We start from the raw sequence: 22848 nt of genomic DNA on the forward strand, positions 1-22848 counted from the left end.
CTTGGTCTCCAATTGTCCAGCCTAGCACAGTGCTGTCCCTTTCCCAGCAGTGTGCTTCCCTGCATCCGTGAGGGGCTTCAGACCACACACAGTGGGCTCCTTTCCCACAGGAAGGCAGGTGGGGATTTGGTATTCTGCAGGTGAATCCTCCTGCGTGTCCCTGAGAGAAAGGCCACGCAAGAAGCCAACGTGTGACTACAGCTAGCACAACACAGCACCAGCTGTAAAGGAGTCAGACATGGCAGCAAGGCATTACAGTCACAGCTCAGCACAGCCTGAGGTAAGGAATCCACTCGGCTGGTACCCCACACAGACCTCGGGGCTCCTCTGCCGCTATCCCTACCCAAGGCTTTTTACTCCCAAGCGCTGGGTAAGCTGCAGGGCAGTGCAGGCTTTTCAGGGCTTGGCTTAAAAACCCTTCTAGTTTACCTTTCTGTTTGCTAAATGCAATTTTCAGCCACGCTCCTCAAGAGACCTAACAGCACCTGGGAAGTCCCACTGCATTTCAACAAACTCCTTGACATTCAGACTATCCCCATCCCACTGGTGTGGCACAGGAATAAATCACTGATTCCTCTGGAAAGGAGCTGAGAGTCAATTTACCTTTGTCTGTCTCCTTGGGCAGCACCAGAAAAGGGAAGATGCTGGTTGGTTTTGGTTGTGACTTTGCTACACAGGACAAGCAACAAGCCCAAAAACTTTCCCAAGCTTCCCCAAGCACCAGGGGCTTGGGATAAGTTGGTGTAGGGGCAGCTTCCCCACCCACAGCAAATAAATCACTGACTTGTGCTGGACTAGCACGTTACCAAAAAGAGGCATCAAATTAGACTGCCATTCCCATGAAAACAATTAGAACCAGTTTGAAAGTGAAGTTGAGGGGAAGAGTGCATATGGAGAATCCCTTTAGCTCTCAAGGGTTTTCAATATATACTGTATTTCAGCCGACAAGGTCCATTAATGTGAGAAAGCAAGGCTGCCTTTTAAGTGGTACCTACCCAGTGGGTTTGATATTTTATGTATGTAAGCTTTACTCATCCTTTTTTCCCCACCGTCACCCTTGGTAAAATCCATTACTTGGAACATGCACCTCACCATTCCTGGCAAAAGGACATCACACAGAGCATGGGACTGGCTTCAGTTTGGCATTTATACGATTATTTGGTTCAATGCTCACCCTCCCTCTGTTATTTTCCCCTCTGCCTTCCTTCAACACTTAATGGTTTCAGATCAAATAAGATGGACGTTACCATGACATTATCAAGGCTAAGAGCTACACAATCTATTTCCTGCTCTCAGCAAAGAGAACAGATTAAAGAGAAAACAAACTGCAAAATATCCGCAGGATTTTGGCTCTTTGCTGGATGCTGAAATATCAAGGGATGCTGTCAAATAATTCTGTCAGCATAAGCTGGGTATAATCTGCCTAGGAATAGTCACTGAAAATAAATGCATTCACACACAGATACATCTTAGGGGGAGGAACCCCTCAGAGGAGGTCAGATAGACTGCACCCAAAATATCAGCATTCACGTGGGACCTAGAGAATCACCCAGCCAGCAGCAGGGAGGTGTGGGTGCTAGCACAGCTCTTCGGGCACCGCGCTGGTGGCTCATCTCAGGAAACAACAACAGCAACAACAAAGGACTTGCTGACAAAAGGAAGAAAAGCAGAGCGAGGGGAGAATATAAAATTAACCTCTGCTAGACAGAGCAAGATGACAGATTAAAAGAGTAACGGATAAAACCCTCCCAAAGTCGACACCATGGGGAAGGAAATGACAGTTTCAATTTTCCATAAAGCACCCAGCGCAGGAGAGAGCTGAGCTGCAGGACAAGGGCTGCCATCCCACACAGCCATGGCCCTGCGCCAACACCTGAGCTCTCCCCGTGCAGTGGGGAGCTCGGTTCACCTCCCAGAGCATCACATCCAGCCCAGGAAGTGAAAACTGATCCAGAAGGTTCACAAAAAAGATCCCTGTGCCCACAGGATGGAAATTTTCTTTGTCTTTTTAAGCAGGGGAGGTTTTTCTTCAGTGTGCAAAGGGGGTTTTTGGTCTGGGGCTGCACCAGGACCCACGTCAGCCTCTTCTGAGACAGGAGCAGATGCTCAGGTAAAAGCAGCAGCTGTTTAACAGCGTCACAGGGAGGGAAATGCACTATCAGAACAAAGACGACAGCACCCACGGAAGGGGGAAGACAGCTGAGTGGTACCTGTCTCATGCTGCTTCGTGCATCCCAGACAGCGGGGAACAAAACACCCCCGAGGAGTGAGCCATCCCTGGAACACGATGGGCAGGCAGAGCTCAGCCCCGAGGAGTGAGCCCTCCCTGGAACACGATGGGCAGGCAGAGGTCAGCCCCGAGGAGGGAGCCATCCCTGGAACACGATGGGCAGGCAGAGCTCAGCCCTGCCGCCCGTCTGTCGGGAGCACCGCGGCTCTGAGGCCCTGAGACTGCAATTAATATTTATCATCAGCGTTCCCAAGTGTTCCGAGAGGACGTTTCATTACGTGCACAGCATGGATTCCAGTGTATAAGCCATACTGATCTCTGTCAAAACCCATCATTACTGATCGATCAAGCACTGCAAAAGCAGCAAGAAAAATCCCTTTATTGAAGACAGAACAGTCACAGCAGAACTCGGGAGGAACAGAGCGCCCAGCGACACCCCGAGCCCCATGGCACTGCCAAACACACACAAGGGATTTATGCAAAAGATGGCAAATGTTATCCAGGTCCTGCCTTTATTCAGAGCAATCAACCAGTGAAGAAACAGCACCCTGCTTCTTGTCTTGGGAAGTCGGGGGGGAGGAGCCCCACGGTCCCAGTGTGTGATGCTCACGTCAGAGCTGAACACGGGGGGGGGGGGGGATCTGATGGTTTCTCACCAGCTCAGCTGCCTGTTTCCACACTTTCAGCCAGGAGTAGTTCTTGCACTTGTCTGGTCAGCCTAAGCACAACTTGTTTCTCAGTTGTTCTGCTTTCAGAAGGTCCTGCCTTCTCACAGATGGTCTCGGTCCTGTGAGACGTGTCTGGTGGTCCCAGACTCCCCATTACCTCCCATCCTGCCCATGAAAACGCAGGCCTGGTCCCAAGGACAGGGCAGCACACGGGAATGGGGAAGGCACCAAGTTCACGAGCTGGAAACCAAGCAGGGAATCACTGTAATGATTTCAGTCTCCATGGAAACAATGAGAAATCCTGACTCCTCTCTCAGCTTTTAGATACTGTTCCCACCAACTCCGACCACTGTGAGAGAGCTTGAAGACAGGGAGGGATTTTCTGCCTCACTTTCCCTATTGAAGCAGGTCCTTCCTCTAGGCACAGCCTGGTGATGGACTGGAAAAACAGGACCTCAGCAGGAACCTGGTTAGTAACCAGCATGCCTCACTCAGGAGAAGCATACATCCCAAATCGCTAGCAGTGCTGGAAGCTCAGGGCACTGCTCCAGCTGCGAAGCAAAGTGCTTTTACACTGTGTGTTTTCTTCTCTCTGTATTTGCTGTTTCAACAAACACATCTGCATCACAATGCATTTCCCTTCCGAAAACCCTGAGGCACCAACAGGCAAGTGGGAGGTGAGGGAAAGGAGTCTGGAGCAAATATTAACTGGGAGAAGTTTTTTGTATTTCAGAGCAACAGACTCTTCAGCTTAGTCTGATGGAGTAGCTGTGGCTGCCAGCGTGTGGCTAACGGGGGGGGGGGGGGGGGGTGGGAGAGGAGGGGTGTTAGGAATAATGGAAACTCAGCAGGGTCTGGAGACCAGATCTTGAGGCAAATCTCATCAGGTAAAGCAGGGGGTACAGGAGCCTGTGTGCACGTGGAAGAGCACAGCGATACCAAAGCGGGTTTTGTTTGATCCCACTCAACGCAGGAATGATGGCTGGGTCACCAGGGAAGTTGAAGAAACTTACTGGAAGATGCTGATCCTCACTGGGAGTGCGCTGGGCTGCTGGGTGCCGGGGTATCTGCAGCCATCTGTTGTTCAGGAGATGCTCCACAAAGACAAAATCCTGCCCCTTGTGTCCCTGCTTTAGGGGAACTCTCCCCCTCCCCACAGCCTCTCTCAGGAATCGGTGGTGGTGTCCACAAGATGACAGACCTTCAACTGTCGCTTTTTTGGCAGTCTGGTGCTCTTGCTGGGTACCATCCCTGTCTCTCTCCCTCGTGGCTTAGCAGAGCACCCTTCCTGTGCTGCAGCACCCAGAGTCGTGTGTCACACACGGGTCTCCCGTGGGTTGGAAGCTGCTCATGCAACAGGCTGGGACTCGACTTTCCACACAGTGCCCCGGTCTGGGCACACCGAGCGCGATGGACCCGCCGCAGCCCCAGGGAGGTGGCCAAAGGGTGCCACTGCCTCTGGGCTGGGGGCAGCAGCACCCCAGCGTGGCAGAGGGTGTGGGGGGCAGGTTCAGCCACACGTGAAGCTTGTGGGGAGCAACAGAAAGCCCGAAAGGTAATCCTGCACACACAGACCTGGCCTGCAAACTGGAGATGTTCTCAAAGACCAACCCCAGAGGAGTAACATGAAGTATAAGGGAACTTCTCTGCAGACCAGGTTGAAGATGCCGACATGTTTTCTCAATATAGAGACAGGGAAGGGGACAGAGACAACCTCCTGGCCTGAGAAAACCAGTGTCAGATTCAGATTCAGAGTCATGTAAGGAGAAGCAACTCATCATGCTGAGCAACTGCTGTCAGGAACACGGACAGATGCCTTGGCACAGGACAGCTCATTTATAGCAGCATGAAACCCTACTAGGGTAACAGTTCAACTGACTCAATCAGTAAAATAACAAGCACGGAGACAACCCAATAAACTGCATCCCCCCTGTCAGTGCTGAGAGAGCAGCTGGGAGCACCACCAGTGACCAGTGTGTGCAGCGACATGTCCTGACACTACTGTGACATCCTGTGCTCTGCCCACGTGCAGGAGGAGCATCCCTGCTGGGGCTGCCCGAGCCAGCTGCATCCACTGCATCCTCACCACAACTTCCCTCTGCACCCTCTGGCCTTAACTCTGCACCCCTCCTGCTGACCAGGCTGGCTGCACAGGGAGCACAAGCCCCTAATAATTTGGTATCAACCAAAAGAATATGTGGAGCAGCAGCTCACAGCAGGAGGCTCAACTCCTCTGGCTCTACAACTACCAGAAAGAACTCGCCAATAAAGGAAAGCCAAGGAGAAAACTGGCTCCAGTTTCACAGAATCATTAAGGTTGGAAGAGACCTCCAAGATCACCCAGTCCAACCATCCCCTTACCACCTGTATGACTTACTGGTTTGACCCACGTGACAAGAAAGGGACCGGTTAAGCAGCCCCTTAGAAAGTCACAGCAAGGGAAATGGAAAATTTTCATATAAATTACAAAAAATACCCAGGGAGTTAACAGAGGACAATCAGAACACAATTCATTGTAATTAAAAAGGTGCTTAAGTGCATTCCTGCCCAGCACAGCACTTCAGCCCAGCACAGCACTTAAGCCTGTATTGCTACTTAAGCAAACATTCAAATCTCAGTGCTTCGACAAACTGGGGCTGCAATGCAGAACAAGGGCTTGGAGGGAAAGTGCCCTGCTTAAAATTAAGAAGGGAATGGTCTTACATGGCTGCAACCGTGAAACAAGGTTGTTAACAAAAGCTCCAAATCCCACACGTACACAGGATCATGGTAATCCTGCCTGCCTTGAATGCGCTTCCCTCACTGCCAGAGAAAGGCTGGATCGCAGCAGCTCAGGGGAACAGGCTGAAGATAAGGAGCATTTCACCACCGATTTGCTGCTCTGAACCCAACTGGGATCAAAGGCAAGCAGGAGGTGTCACAGGGGCCACGAGGGACGCGCATCTGTTGTGCAAGCCCAGAAACCACCTAAGCCTGGATGTGGCCTCAGCAGGGAACGAGCCCATTTCTCGGCCAGATGCTTGGCCAAGGTCAGAGTTGACATGTTTTGGTTAAAGTTAGCTACCAGTTCCCTCTCCCAACCCATCCATCATGGACAGTTAAGAGCATCTCTGCTCTTCTAGCAGGAAAATCCTACCAGGGTGCTTCATAAAAGCATCAATCAAAAAATATAAACACCCCACACACAACAAACCAGCTTGGAAATAAAAATTAATAGAACCCCTACACCTCCAAAATCCACTAAAAGCAACTGCACCCACAAGCAGACAAACGAGTCCAGTGTTAGCTAAGAAACCACAAAACCTGTTTACAGCAGGAGGGAGAAAAATGTGAGTTAACATGAACTGTTCCAGCAGCACTGCAAAATGTATGAGGCATTAAGAGTAACAGAAATAACACAAAGCAGACAAAGGATCAGATTCCATCACATGAACCAGAGCCTACAGTATGGTCCACAAGTCTAAGAAATTCTCCCACGATGAAAAAGGACCAACTCCTTTAGAATAAAACATTCAGGAATTTCCAATTCATTAACTATTAGACAGTAAAGGATCATTATTCTCATCACCTTAACCACCCTCCTCCTCGATAACCCAACTCCCAGTTCCCACAGGTTTCCAGAAAGGAGCATCCACGCTCAGTTTATCAACGTGTAGGTATGGAGAACCCATGGCTGCCTTCAGCAGGCTGCTCCAAGGGTTAACTACTCGTGCTGTTAAGAAGCTATTATGTTTAAAAAGGAAAACCACGCTTTTGTCACTGCTAACTTGAGACAGGCTTTTCTCCAAATTACTCTTCCCAGGGAAGGCTCCATAGGTTGCTGTGAATAGTGGGCAGGAAAAGAAGAAAAGAAAGAAAGAAAGAGAGAGAAAGGAAATAATGACCAATTGACAATTTAATTTAGAGGTAAATGAAAACCTTGTCAAGTGATAAGAAATTACACGGTTCTGTTCAGTACGTTGCTGGGAAAACATCTATTGCACTTTGCATTTCCAGCCACTAATCCTGAGTGTTTGTACCAGACAGTGCACACAAAAGGTCAGCAGCTCGGCTCGAAACTCAACTCTGCAGTCTTTACAAAGAGGAGGGAAGATTATTCAGCAGGTATAATAGGCCAATATGGAATTAACCAAAAAAAAAGGGGAATAATTACCGCTAAGGAGGAGAGAGATTTTATACTGCTATTAGGGAAAATTAGATGTTTAAGAGCGTGGAAAAACGCACTGAATCATGAAGCCTCTGAAGAGGACAACTGCCTTAGCACCGTGTAACTGCGTGGAAAGCTGGGGGGGTCCTGGGCTGTGCTGACCGCCCCAGGGAGCTGCCTTGGAGGCAGGCTCTCAACACCACAGAGGATGTTGGTGGTGCTCAGTTTGGTCCCAGAGCATCAACACCCCGTTCACAATGAGACAAGGCAGATCTCCAGCATCAGTGGGCACTGTGGTGCTGCTTCCCAGCGTTCCCGCAAGTCACCGCGAGCGCACTGGTGAGGTTTTCAAGCAAACAAGAAGGGAAGCAAGCAGAACATCTGCTCCAAAGCCAGAGAGGAAACCACACAATTTAACATAATTTCAATTGGAAATGCTTTGGGAAATGCCTTCCACTCTGTTTAGAGGAACATTATGCATGATGCTGCTTCAAGCGAGTCTATAATACAAAGAGAGTTTACTGTAACACAACAAAGTCACTGGGAACTAACGAAGACCCTAAAGGAAAATCAGAGCCAGACCAAAGCCCCTGCAACAACTATCAATCAAGGGATGCAAAGCATCTGGGGGAACCCCACAGCTCTGGAACAGCACAACTGATGGCCCCTCCATTTAAACACACACACACACACACACACACACACACACACACACACACACACACACACACGTATTTATCCTCAGTCTTTATGGAGTTGCAGTCGAGCGATGCCAAACCAACACCCTCAGCTCAGTGCCGACACCTCCACCCCAGGCCTGCTCAATGCAGTCACAGCACACACACTGTTTTACTCCCCAGTGGTTTATTCTCCTCCAGAACACACGACGGGTCCAGAAAATCTACAGTTTGTAAGTCTGAGATCAACAAACTGAACTCCTATCAGAAAATAAGTTGCTTCCAGCAACGACTCTCCCAGAGCAACTGGCAGAGGACAGTTAGAACAAGGCATAAGCTTTGCCTTTATTCTGTGAGGTGTAGGACTGAACTTGGGAGTTGTAGGTCACAAGCTCCCAGGGACTAGGCTGCACGAGGAGGAAGAGAAGGGAAGCGATGCAGAACCTTGCAAGGTGTACTGAACTGCCCTCCAAGAGCAGAGTCCCCCGCAAAGGGGATCTTGACTCTTCCTTTCCTTAACACAGAAATAAGAATGTCGTGAAGCAAATTTTGGCCCTAAGGAATGTTTGGTGGCAGGGCCTTCCACTGCAGTAGTTCTAATAAAACTCCGATAATGAGTTTTCCCCTCCTGTGCACGAGGATATTTAAACAGTAGTTCCAACCACGTATCAAAGTTACAGCACTACAGCTCCCTGGCTACAGCGAAACAGCCTTTCATCACCATTCTCACTGCAGCATCTGAACACCTCACCAGCTTCCCGTTATAGCTGCAATTATGGGCTGGTTCCCCATTCATAAGCTGCTTAATCTCCTCAGGCACAGGTAACTCTAGACTTCAGCTGGGATATTATATCCCTTATGAGTTCCTACCATCAGAGCACAAACTTCATCCGAGCAGCACAATGGTTTTCCTCATGTAACATTTATCTGCGTGACATCCCCCCTAAGCCCATTTCACTGTCCTTCAAGAATAAAAAAAAACCCTGAACATTGCTCTGTATGAAAGCAACAGCTCAGGTTATCCTGGGTTAGGAGAACTGCCTCAGCCCCTGGCAGACACCACAGCTTGGTAAGTGGAACAGTGTCAGAGCAAACGGCAGGAACTACAAAGACAGTTCTACAAGGTACTACAGGATACGCAGGAAGAGAAGTCTTCAGTATACACTGCCCATGGACACCCAGACACCCACATCGCACAGAAGCAGCAGACAAGCACAGAGCACAGTGCTGCTCATCCAGCTGCAGCACTACAGGCTCCCAGACTCTGGTGTAGGTGTTCCAAGCATCTCAGATCAGCAGAGAGAGGCTGAACATACACAGCGAGGCCAGGGATACCTTGGTTAGTAAAGGGTTTTGCAGAAGACGTGCGCTAAGTAGTCTTGCAAAGTTTCTCAAGTGCCCTACGTGCTGACCCTGGATGGCTGAGGGATGCAGTGACAACACCGAGGATGAGGATGGAAGCTCTGTTATCATGAAGGCACAGACAGTCACGAATTAAGAACCCCTTGCAATAAGCAGATGCATTACTTAAATGGTTTGCGTTGCTTTGTCATCAAAGCCTGGGGAAACGAGTTCTCCACAATAAATTCTGTCTGCCCATAAATCATTTGCTCGGGACCGCAGGATGCACCACACACGCTGCTTAATCTCCGTCTGCATTTGTCACGCATTTGCAGCCAGCATCAGAAGCAGGGAATTGTTTGCATATTCCAACTAGCACCACATCAATCGGGTTACCTTATTTTCCCACCCCGTGCCCAACGGTCTTCCAACACTTACAGAGTCTCATCACTAATCCCACTGCAGATTTCATGCCAGGTTACGCATTTTGCCATCTCACCTCTTCCAATTCACACACACTAATATGATGCTGTCTAGAATAAAGGCAGGGAGGTGTAGAGAGGGCTATGAAAGGCTTTTCCTGCTATCTACATGTTGTCTTGTTGATTCATAAATATCTAAAGCTGGAGGGATGCAGAGAACAGAATACAGTGGGATTATTTTAACTAGAAGGTTAATGCCTGTGCTACACCTTGCATGGGCCGGTTTGATGCCTCCCTTCAGGAATTACTCTTACTTTACTGGGAAGTCTCCTTTCCATACTAGTACAATCAAATCCTCTCTCCCTGGGCACAAACTCCAGGTTTGGCTTCACTGCAAACCGTCAGCCAGAATCTCAACCAAGCCTCAGCTGCTCAAATGCACTTGAACTTCTTGGAAATGGGGAAAAAAAAACCCCACCCAAACTACCAACTCCTGACACTAAGCACAGAAACAGTCTAACACTTCCCACTTCAAAAATAACCAGGGAAACTCCGTTTTCCTCATCAGCATCCTTAGCTGATTTGCTTACAGCGACAAGCAAGTGGGAAGGGAGTCATGGCATCTGGAAAAGGCAAAACTCATAAAGTAATTGCTTCCTTTCCCCAAATAGACAGTCTCGAGGCTGGGAGCTTAAATTAGTGTTTGAAAAGAACGGCGCTTCCTTCAGTCATCTCTCACATTCCCCCAGAAACCGCCTCCCCTTCTCCCACAGCTTGGCAGATCCCGGCTCAGCTCGGCAGTAACCCGGTCCCCCCGCAAGCCCAGACACATCACAGGGTCCTGCCAGCATCTCGTGCTGGGGTGTCCAACACCAGAACATCAATTTATCTGCATAGTGAATACAGGTTTTTCCCTATCCTTTTTCCCCACACTTTTGTCCTCCATCTGTTGCTCCCTCCCCTAGTTTTTGCTGTCAGGCTCAGCCCCACTGCCCTACACCACAGCATCCATTCAAGGGCACAGACTTTCCTATGCCCAAGTAAGCAGAGAGGAGACACAGAGAAGAGTTTGCTTGTTGCCAACTGGGGAAAAGAGAGGGGCTCGTGTGAGTTTTGGCAGTGCTCAAATGCAATGTAGCCTGAGTGAAGGTTCAGTTGATATAATCCCAGAATCACAGAATCGCAGGGGTTGGAAGGGACCTCAAGAGATCGAGTCCAACCCCCCAAATAAATAATAAAGCTGTTCACCCAAGGCACCTTCAAAAGACAGTGAGGCCGTTAAAACCCAGCAGGGACTGTGCATGGAACTCCCACTTACATCTGAAAACGTTCTCCTTCGTCACTATAGAGAGTGTAATATCCTACTTCTGCTGAGAACTCATGCAACAAATTAAACACTGAGGTCAGCAGCAGGGAGCCTGAATATTGTCACATAATGATTCCATGATTCTATAATGAAGGAAAATTAAGTGGCTAAAAATAGACTCAAGGTTGATGTTATTGCTGGGTGTGTGCCCATGGCTCCTGGTTTGCACCCCAACGCCGTGCCCCTCCGCAGAAGGGATGTCCACCGGAGTGAGGGAGGGCAGGGGGCAGAGCAGGGAGCACACACAGGCCCAGCACCAGCCCAAACCTCCACCCAGGCGCTGCTCCCTGCTGCACACCCCTTCTCTGCTGAGAGAGGAGCCAACCCAAACTCTCCCCACGGCCTCAGGGAAGTGAAGCAGCAGCCTGGTGCCATCCCTGCCACCACGAGTCCTTCCCCAGGTACCAAGCACAGGGCACAAACACACCGCTGCTGCTGCGACCGCCTCACCACACCAAGGTATTTCAGAGCCGTCTCCTCACTGACTTACAAACACAAACTGGTTTCTGAGCAGACCACTGGCTACTCTTTTGGCAGGTAATTGTTTTCTGTCCCTTCAACTCAAAGGCAGGCTGGCACTCAAACTTCAAACTGTCCCCGTGGCGAAAGGTGGCTCCTTCTCTCCTGCCGTAGGCTGGGATCCCGGGGTCACCGCAGCTCCCCTGGTCAATCTCTGAAAGAAAGAAAACAGAAGTTGGGGGTGGGGGGAAGCTCTGAGCCCGAGCCGGTGCGATGCCCACTGCACATCTGTGCTGGTCGTTGGGCAAAGGCATCGCATCCCTGTGGGATCAAAGGTCCCTCAGCACCACCTCCCACGGGAGGGGGACCAGCAGCAGAGATCTGCCTGTAACAGAGGAATCTGACCACTGTTGCTGCTTCCTCACTCTTAAATTAATCACAACTGAATGAAAGACTCAGTGACACCCAAGGAGATCCCCATCTGCTTGAAGGGCTTTTGAAGCAGACCATCAACGAGGCCATGAAGGGACCCTTGGGCAAAGAGGACATGGCTGGGATGCATCTGCTGGACTGCGACGGCTGCAACCCCTCCTTTCCTCCCTCCCCAGCTCCGTGTGTTTCTCTGTGTAGTACTGCAGCAGACAGCTGACACCTTACCACCCCGAAACACACAGTTAATCTCTCACTGCACATGTATTCCGACTCCAAGTAAATCAGGGACACAATTTCCTGTTATCTCCTGCTCTGTACGATTTCATTTCGGGGGGGGAAAGGCCCTGCTCTGTATCACCATTAGCTACAGAACTTCATTCCTCCGCAGCCCCCTTAGTGCTCCCACGTTATTTATCTGCATCACATTCCCCTCGCCTTCCACGTTTCCTCTAGTTTTTATCCCCATCATCTCTGATCAGCCTCGCTGTCTTTTCTCCCCGGTTTCAATTTCTTACACCAAATTGGAAACTTCTTTTATGACATTTTCTTTACTGAGGAAAATGGCATAATCCGAGATTTGCATTACTCCATCTAATATTCCAATTTGGTTTGAATACCAACAAGCCCCTCGTTATTATTCTGACTTCAGGCAACTTGGGTACAGGTGGATTTTGAATAGAAGTCACAACAAGGCTCCTAGGCTCCTGCTACTGCTGTACCCAGCTTGAACTAAAAAGTCACTGCCAGGTAATGAAGCATCCCCAAAATAATTTAACATACATTAATATTAATGTTAAAGTTTTCATCAAATAGGTTTCTTTTTTTGCCTGTCAGTGAAAAGAGTTTGCCAGGATTTACGGATCTTCCTGCAGACTTTGAAAATCAAAATCTTAAATGACTTGTACTTGCATATTAGAGACAAAAAATAATAATAATAATAGAGTGGGATATAAAAGTAGCACAGAACTGTATGTTACTCTCCAACAAAAGGCAAGAGACAAATGGAGCGAATCATGAAAAGGAAATTCAGCTTTAAAACTCAAGGAATAGCAACAAGATCAAAGTGCTGCATTTTAAACACGAATCACTGCGCCCTGACAGAGCCACCGATCACTGATAGTGCTTTCTGCTGCCTGTCAACAGCCTGTAGCAATTAATTGCTGCTGCTCCTTCAAGTCTGGAAACAGCACTGGGAAGAGCCACTGGTGGGCAGCTGTCCCGCAGGGCACCTTCACCCAGCGCCTCCAGGTCCTGCTGTCGCTGACACCGGGATGCTGGGTGCCTGGGGAAGGAATGCTGCATGTCCTGGCTGCTGTTTCCTCAGCATGAGGTAGACATGATGCTTACACACACCTCTCCAGCTGCCTCTCAAGGCACTCAGTGCTAAGGGTGAGTGATGCAGTCACCATGCAGCCCACCCTGTACCCAGCACCGCTGCGGCCAGGGGAGCAGAGGTGCCAGCACTCCTCAGGCTGCTCCTCTGCCAAGAAGCAACAGAGCTCCAGACATGCAGCACGCTCCTGCCTGGACCTCACCCCAGAGAGGGACCTCCATCCTCCAAAAGCCCAGGGATGTTTTGCCATGAGGTTCAGCTGAAGACCTGCAGATCTTCCCTCCGCACGTATCTCTGGCTCTGGAGGGATGGTGGCCACAGGAACCCCAGAGAGATCTGCTCAGCAAGTCCAGCTACCACACAAGTCAAAGCATTCAGAAGAGTCGCTGCCTTTGTCAAACAAGGACAGGCTCAGAAAAAAACCCAGCCAAGGGAAGAACACCACCTCCGTTCTGACCCTCTGCTGAGCAAGAATAAAGGTGACAGAGATGTTCTCTGATTGAATGGGCTCCCCTGACTCGCGGGCTTGTGTATTATCAACACTGCATGAACCCAGCCAGAACTTCTCTACAGAGAGACTGAAATCAAGACCAGGAGTGGAGCAAAGCATCAGAGCTCTAATCTTCCACCCCACACATGGCCTCCTCGTTAGGAGACAAACACTGCATGGCGTTAGAGAGGGCAGAGAGTGGCTTTTCTGCTTGAGAAAGTCCCCTGGGTTCCTCCACTTCTTTTCATACACAGTAAAAATTCATGAAATATTGAGCAGAGCAGAAATTCCCCCCAAAAAATGACTGATGCAGAAATATCAAAACACGTTACTGCAACGAGATGGAAACATTCCTCCTGATGAATGTTTAAGTAAAATCACTTCCACATTAGAATAATAAAAGTCAAAACCAAACAAGAACATCTAAATCAAGTGTTTTGACATTATTTAAACGAAACCAGCTGAAACGAATCTTTCAAAACTTCTCCATCAAATATTATATCAAGCAGGGAAGATTTTGACAAAAACCCAGCGTTTTCTAACAGAAAGTGTTTCACCTGAAATTCTTCATCAGCTATTTATGCTGATTGTCTTCGGGCAGTGGGTGGGGGAGGTGGGTCCCTTTGCTTGGTGCAGAGGAGGCAGCCTACACCTCGGAGTGACTAATGAGAGCGAGATCCTCAGCCCGCGTGGGCAGGGAGCCGGGTTTGGGGAGCGCCAGCTCTCCCGGCTCCGCTCCCCTTCCACGCGGCAGCAGCTGTACAGGAACACTGCAGGCACCCAAAATTTAGGTCAGGCTTTTCTCCCGGGGTGCTGTGGGAATTGCTGCTCCTGCCTGACTCAGCTCTGGAGGAGAAGGAGGATTTTTTTTTGGAGCTGCAAACTCTGCGCTAACGAAATTTTAGTTCCTGGGAGGGAAAAAGTTCGGCAGAAGGGGTGGGATCTGTGAGGGCTTCGAGGGTGTTCCTGAAGGAGGTCACACGGGTGGCACTGCTGGCCAGAAACGACCCCCAAGATCGCATTTAACCTCACACACACACTAATTTGTACATGCATTAACTCTGCTTTAAGTTACCAAGTTAATAGTGTTACGTAAGTATCCAAAGAAACCAGGACCAGGGTGTTTCTATTGCCCAGTTCTTCCTGTTGATTCAAACAGTGAGGAAACAAGCATCTAAAGAGGAAACATGAGGAGGAGGAGGAGGAGGGCAGAGACTAAAGAAAGGGCTTTTCTGCATATCTCGGTCCCATCCCTCCCATCTAAAACCACTGTTGCAGGGCAAGTGCCAGAACTGAACCCAGCAGGCTCATTAAAGCCCCGCAGCAGAACATCAAATCTCCCCTGCTAAGGCTTAGAAGAGACTTAAATACAAGTAAGATGACCCCAAGAGCAGTTCAGGTCGGCACATCTAAAAGCCTCCAGGTCTGCTGGTTCAGCAGTACCTCAGTGTTAGTGTTTCATGACACGAGTCAGTGTGTTTAATGGAAAAGCAGAGCAGGAAAGATACACACAGGCTGTTTTCTGACACACTTTTATCATCAACAGTGCTGGGGGGTTAGGTAATGGAGAACCTTAAGGAAAAAAGTAAATATACATTATCAGTGAAAAGCACCTGCATGTTCTCTGGGTGGTCAGTGAAACCTGGGAGCCTTTCACTAGACCAAATCAGGGGGTGCTCCATGCAGGGGGCTTCAGATGTGAATTCTGAACAGCAGCAGCATCAGAACCAGTTTCAGATCAGTGTACTTTTTCCCTAAGTATCCTAGGATCAAGTAACTGGAGCTGTTATTGCTGTCCTCAATCTGACATATGTGTGTATAAGCACACATACATGTGGGCATCAGAGCTCTGTATTTACATCTAACATACATCTGAAAACAGACATGGAAACCCAGGAAGCTCATCCAGCCAAACTCCCCAGGCAGCACCAATGTGATTAAAAGCAGCAGGGCCAGGAGAAGAAATCTTCAGGCTCCAGCCCTGCAGAGCCCCTAAGCCTCTTAGCACCATGGGGCGAAGCCTCAGCTCTAACACTACGCTCTCCAGAGCCAAACACTTAGTCAGCATTTCAACAGCAATAAATATCATTTAATCATCCCCTGCCTGCAGCATGCTGGTAGTTCAGAACACAGACCTTAGTCAGCTCTACCCAGACTAAGCCAATTCCAACAGAAATCCAAACCAGATTAGTGTGTGTCTGTGTGTGTGTGTCTAAATCTAGTTTTCATTTTAAATTACTGTTTTCTATTACAAAATACACAAATATAAATGTCAGGTTAAATTAAAAGTCTAGCCTTGCTCTATTTTTTTCATGTTTTAGTATTTGTTTCTTCCCACAGAATTTTATACTATCGATATACTACTGCTTGAGGTAACCCTTGAGTAACTGAGATGTGCCCTTCCCCACACCTCCCCTTGTCAGTCCACCAACGACAAACAACCACAGAAGTATTACAGGTGAGATTATGGGAACCACCTGAATCCTCTCCAACAAGCCCTGAATTCCTTGAGAACTTTGGAAAACGTTTTGAAAACATTTCTGAAGGATTTATACCCAGCCCTTAGGAGGGCTCGACCCAGGAACATTCCAAGAACTGTTTCAATGCCTGTGGAAGGCACCAGCTCTAAGGGAAAGGTATTCTCAGGAGCCACCTGAGATTAAAGGGAAGAAGGGAGAAGAGAAGCCCCAGGACCCCAGGAGGCTGTAAGCCCTCTCACAAGTCAAGCACTAAATTGCAGCATCAATCAGCTCACTACAGTCACAAGAAAGAAAAGACTTTCCCAGCAAAGTGGAGCTTAATACAAATTTCTTCTGACAAGCACTGGAAGTCCAAACCCATTGTTTGCTATTATGAGGGAATGTCTGTTTAAAGGGATAAAAGTGGCTGAAGTCGAGACATGGGAGATTTAGAAGTAATCTTCATGAACATTAATGAGCCAGATGCTCAGCTGGTAAAGACTGACACAGCTTAATTGAAAATCAATGCTGTCACACTGATTTACACCCGCTGAGCGTTTGTTCCGCGCGCATCCAATCTCACAGCACAGATTGGGAAAGACCCAAAAATCCAGAGACCTTGGTATACTCTTCCTCATGCAAACGTGCTTTCTCTTGACTCCCAGGTGAAGCAAAAGGCCCTGGCTGGCTTCCCCTCCCCAGGAACCCTACACGGAAAATCTCACTGCCCTCCCCAGCACGTTCCTTCCAACAGGTCCTGCCATCTGTGCCTCAATAAATCCCCTCCGTGTAACTGTTCCAGCAACAGGCTTTATGATCACATTACAGTTCAAATGTAGGTGCTTCAGGATAGATGGCTACTTAAAACATACTCTGGAAGCAGTGCTCTGCCCTTGGATTAGGCAGATTTTTTGGTCTTGACTTTATATAGCTCCATTAGCTGTAATTTTCCTCTCCCAATTAGAAAGAAGTGTGGCCATAAAACTGCTACTGAAACTTGTTAGTAAGTTGCATATAATTTCATAATGTATCTGGCAAGTGCTAATTGCCTCTTACTTAAATGTCTCTTGCTTTGTAACTCAAAGTGTTTCCAAAAAGCTAAGAGAGTTTTATGGACCTGAGGTTGGACAGAGCCAGCCCGGACCTTAGGCATGGGCTGTACTTCTTCATGCACAAACCCACTTTGCAAGGTCACAGAATCACAGAATCATAGAGGATGGAAGGGACCTCAAGAGATCATCGAGTCAGTAAGGTACAAGAGCTGCCCAGAAAGAGACCATCTGAACCAAAGGCAGAGTGTGGCCCCTACTTCTACTACGTGCAAAGGACAGCTGCTCCCCAGGGACAGGTCCCTGCTTTCAGGCTCCTCAGGGCACAGCAGAGCCAGAACTCTACTTGGTTTTCTTTTCTAGGAGGTTGTGGACATGGAAGGGTACAGCACAACAGGCAGCAGCGATGACCAGAGAAGGGAGAAGCACGTTTGACATTGGAAGCTCCACACAACAGGACTCCAAAGCATGAATGATCACAGTGAACCCCAAACTGACTGGTGAGGTCACAGGGAGCCAGAGCAGCTCAGCCTGGCTGTAGATCAAGCTACCAGTAACACCCAAGCAAGTCAGAGGAGGAAGAAGACAAGCTCCTTAGAGACCCAAAGGTCACAGCAGATGAAGAGCAGTGTAAGGAAGTGCCTATATCATGTGCTTTGCAACTTTATAGGCTGTGCTGTAGGGTACACATAAGATTCATCAGGAGACTGAAGGAGCATGTCCCCACTGCCCTTTGGGTGAGACTAACCACCCAGACAGGACCGTGGAGCAGAGCTGGAGTGTGCTCTCACCTGCCCACAGAGGATACTGCTGATACTCAGGCCTTGCAAGGACCAGTCCCCTCATGGGGACCAAGATTTGTGTGCCTACTTTCAAGCATCAGAACCAGAAGCAGCAGCCATCCCTGGTGTCAGCAGGTCACAGAGAGAGCTGAAAGGCATTCAAGTGCCTTGAAAAGAGATTCAGGGCGACAGCAAGACCAAAAAGCAGCTGACAGCTATCAGATGGGTTCTTGTGGGTGTGCACCCAGGAAGCAAGCCCCCTCAGCAGGCATGAGGCTGTTGGATGCAGGACAAGAGCACGGTCTCCTGAGCCACACTGGTGGGGGAAGCCAAGGAGCCCAGATGTCCACACCAGATGTGGAGAGGCAAGACAGAGATTTCTGGAAAGATCCAAAGCCAACTCAAACCAGGAACCTGAGAAACACTTTGGCTATAACCACTAGTCACTTCCACGAGTTAGAAGGAATATTTTTTCATCAAGCTTAATCTTTAACTTTGCAAATACCTGAGATGACAGCACACACAGCAGCTTACAACAGGCTTCAGCATTCCCATCCTAGTGCATTTCAGGAGTTTCCTTTGAAAAAATCCCAGCATTAACTTTTATTTCATTTGTAATACTCCAGACTAGTCAAAGTCAAAAGTACTTGATAGCACTAATCTACTGGAACCAGTGATTCCTTGATCTCATTTTCTCCTGCAGACACAGCCTGGTGCCATCAGCTGCCATTCACCAAATCTTTTCCAACATAGCAGATGAAACATCAACTTAACACTACCCACCCAGTCTGCTTTCATGGAAAAGAAATCATGAAAGCTGTTCTTATTGGAGCAAAGCTTCAGTTTTAAGGAAAAAAAAAAATCTGCAGAGCTTCAGTGTGTTTAGAGAAGCTTCTTTCTCTCTTTTCTCCCAAAGAACTGTACCTATCTCATCCCTGAACCTTTGAAAACAGGTAAATCCTGAGTGAGACACTTGAATTACCTTCATATGTCGCTTTGAATCCCAGCAAGTTGCTGACACTGTCTGTCTGGAAGAGGAGCCACATCTGGTGGTGGGTGCTGACGATGAGATCGGGGACTGTGGTGCCTGTCAAGCTGTAAAAACAAATAAGAACAAGTAAACAGCCTGTGTGACTCCACAAAGTTATTTTCCCACCAAATTAAAGGCCACACACAGCTCTGTAAGAGCAGAATTACCAAGAGCAACACTAACACAACTAAGAATCACCCCAAACCAGAAGACTGTTCGAAAACCCCACAGACTTCTCAAGCCTGAGGAAGCTCTCCTCCTATTTCTGCACGCTACCTCAACAGCTGAGTCTTCCATCATAGCTGAGGGCCTGCAAGTTATCATCACTGTAACAATTACAATTTAGCACCATTATTACAATATATTACCCAGCATTGAGAGTAATAATTTCCTCTCTCACTGAAGCAAAACATAAGCAAATAAAATTCCCAGAACCCCTACCAGCAGCTGAATCCTCTGAAGTGCCTTCAGAGCATTTCCTACTATGACAAAAAACGTAACTTCCAAGGCATTCTCTGCTACATTTCTACCCCCATGGAGAAGCTTCCACAAGGATTTCAAGAAACCCCCTGGAAGGAAAGGCACAAGCTGAATCTGCTGAATGCCCTGGGAGCCCTTGAGAAGCGTTACTAATCCAGGCGTAGGGGGCGAGGAGGATGCTGCCTACACGTCAAGGATACTCCTTGGAGACCTGGAGAGATTTAGAAGAGTGTCACCAATATATCTGTCTTAATGAGTCGCGTGCAGCTCATTCAGCCTCTGGGATTAATCACCTCCTTGTGGTTCAACCAGCTTTAAGCTTTATCCCCCACCCACACGAGCGCTGGTGTAGGCACTTCTACGCACCCAAACGCCGGCGCTGAGCACAGCTCCTTCCCTACCCCACCGTTCCTACAAGCAGTAACGCTGCGTGGGAAGGGGTCGTTACTACAGGAGTGTGAATGTTACACTGTCTGCCTTAGGGGCAGTGTTTGATGGTGTTACAACACTATTTCTGCTAAGGTTGGAATCACACAACACATAAGGTTGGAAGGGACCTTTAGAGGTTACCTAGCCCAACCCCCTGCAGTGAGCATCACCCATGATAAATTCATCGTTTACCTTAAGTGCAAGTACTGTGATTGGATAGGTGGCTGGGGGTTCTTTCTGCAGGGTTTGCTCAAACCTGAATACATCCATAGGCAGGGATAGAGCTTCTGCCCAGTGCTGGTCTCAAGCACAACAGCAGCATCTGAATGACTTCTTGGTAAAATTGATCCTCAAGCTCTCACAGCAGAATTACTGCAAACCAATACTGCAAGGGAAGGAACCCAGCAGCTGCGCCTTGATAGCATCCTGTGAGTAAATGTAACTTGCAGCCTCCAGGCGTAATTGTTGCAATTCCCAGTTTCCTGAGCAATCGGAGACAGAACGGCTGATGTGGCCATTACCGCTGTTCCGGAGCTCAGCCAAAGGGCTGCTTAGAGGGGCTGTGCTACTTCACTCTCCTTGCTTGACTTCCCCAGCCCGGGCTCCCTGCTGAGTGCCAAGCTCTCTCCTACAGCCTTACAGGTACCCAACGTTAATGGGACTCTGAACTCTCCTCCCCAGCCCAGAGATGTTCACCTGTCACGTACCCACTGGCACTACTGACACCAGTCACTGCTCAAGCTCTGGCCATGGAATCAGAAGGGTGTTATTACCTGAAATCACATTCAGGTTTCCCCAAGCCCATCAAAACTCACCCAGTTCTGCCCCCACCTTTGCTCTGTTATCGCTCTGACCTGCATCAGAAGTTATTGATCCCAGAGCGCTGGTAAATTAAGAAGCAATCTTGTTTTAATGACCGTTTTGCATCCAGAGAGTTTGATGGGGAGTGCCAAAGAAGTGCTATTGTTGATTCTTCACAAGTTATTTCAAGCATCAGACAGGCAAAAGCAAGGAACTTACCAAGAGAAAAACCTCCAGAAAAAGACACTTCAAAGGTTTCTGCATTCTTTCCCATTCCACTTTAACAAGCCCAATGATTGATTCGGGTGCTCGTTACTTTGGGGAATAAAAATCCTCTCTGCAAGTCAGAAAGCTGAGCCTGACAATCTGTTAACGTTCTCCAAGATGCATCTCACAGGGATGAGAGTGAGACTGGAAACAAATGGTCCTTCATAGCTCCGTTTGGGATAACGTCTGCTGCTAGGCAGGCTGATCCAAAGGCATTTCTTGATTTGAAAGGCTGAGCACCTCCTCAAAAGCCAAAAAATTAATATATTAAGAGTATTAAGGAACCTGTTTGACAGGGTCAGGTTTCTGCATGTTGTCACCTCCACAAAACCTACAGCTTGTATGGGATGGATATGCCCAATACCTGAATCCAGCTGACAGTGGACAGGAGGGCAGCAAATGCTGAGGAAAATCTGTCCACGGACTTTGAACCACACTCGTTACACCTGGAGTATTGCTGGGGTCTTCACACCTCTTCATGTTCCATTAGTTCTCAACCCAGGCTCACAGATCACAAATAAGTTGCCCTGTTAGCATCAGTGATTTGAAAGTTCTCCTGCACTGGGAGAAGATACCAGACACTACACCTTGAGCAGAGAGATGCAGATATTCCAAACCTGCATTAGCAAGGTGATGAGTAGCTAATACAGGGTGAGAAAATGTGGAATGATTAAAATCAAATCTAGGAGAATCTTCACGGGCTTTAGGCAAACAAGAAGGGATAGAATGAGAAATCATTTCAGCAAGTTATTACAAACTACTCCCCTGGCAGTAATTTGCACATTTTGACCAATCAGCTGTGAAATGTTCTGTGACACTTTAATTACAAACACTTTTGCAATAATCAGACTTTACATTTATGTACAGGGTGGGTTAGAGTTCCTGACCTAAAGTATCACTGGTGCTGTGCACAAGAAACGTGCAGGAAAATGAACCTTGGAGAAACAGAGACTTGGGAAAGAGGAGCCAACGTGAAGAGAAGTGAAAACGGAGTGGGAGGCTGAGTTGTGTAGAAAAACAAGCAAAGAGGAGGAATTAAAAAAACAACATTATGAAATAGTCTCTACCAGTTGGAAAGAGTACAACAGCTCTGCTAGAGCAGCTCTTGGAGAGCTGTTTGCTGTTAGACAGTTTTGATTAGATAAAGAACAAGGGAGTCTTTCAAGTCAAGCTACTAAAGCTGGATGCTGGGGGCCCTGGTTCCAACACCCCCTTCATCAGTTCAAATGCTCCTTCCAAAAGTCACAGAGACTTTTCCCTGCTTCTGCTCCAGTAGAAGCCTGGCCTTGCAAGTGCCCTCAGAACATCTGAGGCTCTGACAAACACTGCTGGCTTACATCTTCACCCCAGAGAGGCGAGAAGCCACACGTTCAGAAGCGGTCAGGACCTGAACAGAGTCGTGGGGCAGGACTGAGCTCCAGAAAAAGGACAAGATGCCTGTAAGGTGCTCAAAGCTGACCCAAAGTCAGTAAGTTGAGGCAAAGCAGCCCTCCTGTGCATCAGCACAGCACTGTGCAGAGCTCATGTATGCACACACATCGACATGAGTGGGTTAATGAGATTAAACAGCCTTCTGGAAGATGATCAAGGATTGCTTTTTGCCAACTGCAGCATTTCCTAGAGGCTGCTGTCCAAGAGCCCAGCTTACCCCTGTGCAGCACAGGGACTCGCTTCCCCTGCTCCCTCTTCTTTAGCACGGTGCACACCCAGCCGAGCACACTGTGGACGTAAAGCTACAATTCAGACAGACACAGAGGTTTGGAGGGGTGGGCACAGTGACTGACACCCTCCAGCACCACGCTGAGGTCCCAGCACACACCTTCCTCAGAGCGGCCAAGAGCTCTCACCAACCTCAAAGCTGCCTAAAAGACAGCAGACACCCCAAATTGATGCTTACATGGTGTAAAACACGTGGGTGAGGGAAAACCCTTGTCTTCCACCTAACCCTTTGCAACATCCTGATTGACATGCTCCTTCCATCTGAAA

General features: G+C 48.4%; 1 protein-coding gene across 1 annotated transcript in view; it reads right to left on the bottom strand.

Annotated features, from left to right (window-relative positions):
• CSMD2 (CUB and Sushi multiple domains 2) overlaps positions 1-22848 on the bottom strand; it is a gene marked incomplete at both ends in the record, with an annotated part of 270482 nt that overhangs the window by 105846 nt on the left and 141788 nt on the right. The window contains 2 exons of the mRNA XM_084274397.1: positions 11342-11524; positions 18838-18950. Coding sequence (XP_084130523.1) covers positions 11342-11524; positions 18838-18950 — 296 coding nt within the window. The remainder of the gene's footprint in view (positions 1-11341; positions 11525-18837; positions 18951-22848) is intronic.

This window comes from Gallinula chloropus (assembly GCF_964237585.1).
Source record: "Gallinula chloropus genome assembly, chromosome: 22".
NCBI lineage: Eukaryota > Metazoa > Chordata > Aves > Gruiformes > Rallidae > Gallinula > Gallinula chloropus.